The following is a 2,215-nucleotide window of genomic DNA, read 5'->3' as shown; positions in this document are numbered from 1 at the left end:
GTTTCCTCTCAACTCCCCTTGTCTCCTATAATCTCCTTGTTTCCTCTCAACTCCCCTTGTCTCCTATAATCTCCCTGTGTCTCCTTGTTTCCTCTCAACTCCCCCATCTCCTATAATCTCCCTGTGTCTCCTATAATCTCCCGTGTCTCCTTGTTTCCTCTCAACTCCCCATCTCCTATAATATCCCCTTGTTTCCTCTCGACCCCCCCCATCTCCTTTTGTCTCCTATAATCTCCCCTTGTCTCCTTGTTTCCTCTCGAACCCTCCCCCCATCTCCTATACTCTCCCCTTGTTTCCCCCTTATAGCAAACACAGAAAACATTCTCAAAACATTAAATAAATAATAATAATATAATAACTCCCAAAGGACCAAGCCAGCCTCTAGCCTCTAGCCTAGCAGAAGGAACATACAGGTGAGTACACTGAAGACACAGGTGATTGATTTAGTCCCGCTCCACTGAGGGATTATGGGATGTGAAGCGTCAGAAACAAGATGTCCGACTCACCGTTAGCGATTTCCCCGCCTTGAAGTCGGCCTTCTTCTTCTCCATCTGCTCCCTCGCTTTCTCAATCTGTTCGAGGAGGAGATGGGGATTTTAAAACACATCGTTAATGTTTTGAGACAAACATTTAAGGTATTTAACCTAAATAAATGAAAACCTGCATCACCTCGAGATCACCTGACCTTGTAAATGTGTATTTATTTATTCACTTTAACCTTCACTTTTTTTCCTTTATTTAATTTGTTCTACTGGTTTAATTCATATAACCTTTTTAATAATAATCTTGTTAAACATCGTGTATTTTAATAGTTTCTATGTGAGGCTTTTTAAAAAAAGGGTTTTCTGCCTCTTCCTGCTCCTTCTATGTTTGTGTATTTTAAATTGTGCAAAAACAAATATATATTATGGCGTGTTTTGAGTTCTCTTTTCCTGCCGAGAGACATCAGATTTGCATTGTCCCTTTATAATAAATAAACACATATATAACTATAGCATGAGTTCTGTGTCTCTGATCTTGATTATAAGATACATAAATTATCTCGAGAACATGAGGCCCGTATACAAGATGGACGTAAACAACACGGCTCTCATTTCTTCTTCTATGGTCAGAGCTTTCTAACTAACCGATGTTTCTTTAAAATATATAAAACATGTTCCCACCTTCTCCTGCCTTTTCCTCTTCTTCCAGGCCAGGAAAGTCTCCAGGGTGATCCGAGTCACGTTAGCTCCCAACGCCGCTCTCTGTGGAGAGACGAGAGTTCAATCAGACACATGGAGAATAGTACGGTCACATGACTTCACATCACCACCGCTAAGCTAAAGGAGGCTAATGTTGGGCTATAAAGGAACTACAGCACGGTCACATGACTTCACGTCACCACCGCTAAGCTAAAGGAGGCTAATGTTGGGCTATAAAGGAACTACAGCACGGTCACATGACTTCACGTCACCACCGCTAAGCTAAAGGAGGCTAATGTTGGGCTATAAAGGAACTACAGCACGGTCACATGACTTCACGTCACCACCGCTAAGCTAAAGGAGGCTAATGTTGGGCTATAAAGGAACTACAGCACGGTCACATGACTTCACGTCACCACCGCTAAGCTAAAGGAGGCTAATGTTGGGCTATAAAGGAACTACAGCACGGTCACATGACTTCACCACCGCTAAGCTAAAGGAGGCTAATGTTGGGCTATAAAGGAACTACAGCACGGTCACATGACTTCACATCACCACCGCTAAGCTAAAGGAGGCTAATGTTGGGCTATAAAGGAACTACAGCACGGTCACATGACTTCACGTCACCACCGCTAAGCTAAAGGAGGCTAATGTTGGGCTATAAAGGAACTACAGCACGGTCACATGACTTCACCACCGCTAAGCTAAAGGAGGCTAACGTTGGGCGTGATGACATTCAATCGTCTCATTTAGACACTTGTTAGCACCATATTTCTATATTCCGTCCCTCACCTCGTTCTCGATCAGCTCCTCCAGTGAGATCTTCTCTTCCTCCTTCTCGTCCTTCTTCTTGTCTTTCTTCAGGACGAAGCCTGGTGGCAGAGCGTGGCGGTACATGCAGACTTCTCCGCCTGACGGACACGCCCAGAACCAGCCGTACTTGTTGCTCTCGATGGCGTCCAGGAAGTGTTTGCACACCTGCGCACACACACACACACACACACACACACACACACACACACACACACACACAG

The 2,215-nt window shown here is 44.4% G+C and overlaps 1 protein-coding gene across 1 annotated transcript in view; it reads right to left on the bottom strand.

Annotated features, from left to right (window-relative positions):
* Nucleotides 1–2,198, bottom strand: part of zc3h15 (zinc finger CCCH-type containing 15) — a gene marked incomplete at both ends in the record, with an annotated part of 4,215 nt that extends 2,017 nt beyond the window's left edge. The window contains 3 exons of the mRNA XM_010779829.1: nucleotides 507–572; nucleotides 1,164–1,244; nucleotides 1,974–2,198. Of these exons, the coding sequence (XP_010778131.1) occupies nucleotides 507–572; nucleotides 1,164–1,244; nucleotides 1,974–2,198 (372 nt within the window). The remainder of the gene's footprint in view (nucleotides 1–506; nucleotides 573–1,163; nucleotides 1,245–1,973) is intronic.
* Nucleotides 2,199–2,215: the final 17 nt, after the last annotated feature.

This window comes from Notothenia coriiceps, unplaced genomic scaffold (genome assembly GCF_000735185.1).
Source record: "Notothenia coriiceps isolate Sejong01 unplaced genomic scaffold, NC01 NC01_scaffold00020777, whole genome shotgun sequence".
NCBI classification, from domain to species: domain Eukaryota; kingdom Metazoa; phylum Chordata; class Actinopteri; order Perciformes; family Nototheniidae; genus Notothenia; species Notothenia coriiceps.
The sequence above is the reverse complement of the archived record's forward strand: the minus strand, read 5'-3'. Positions and strand labels throughout refer to the sequence as shown.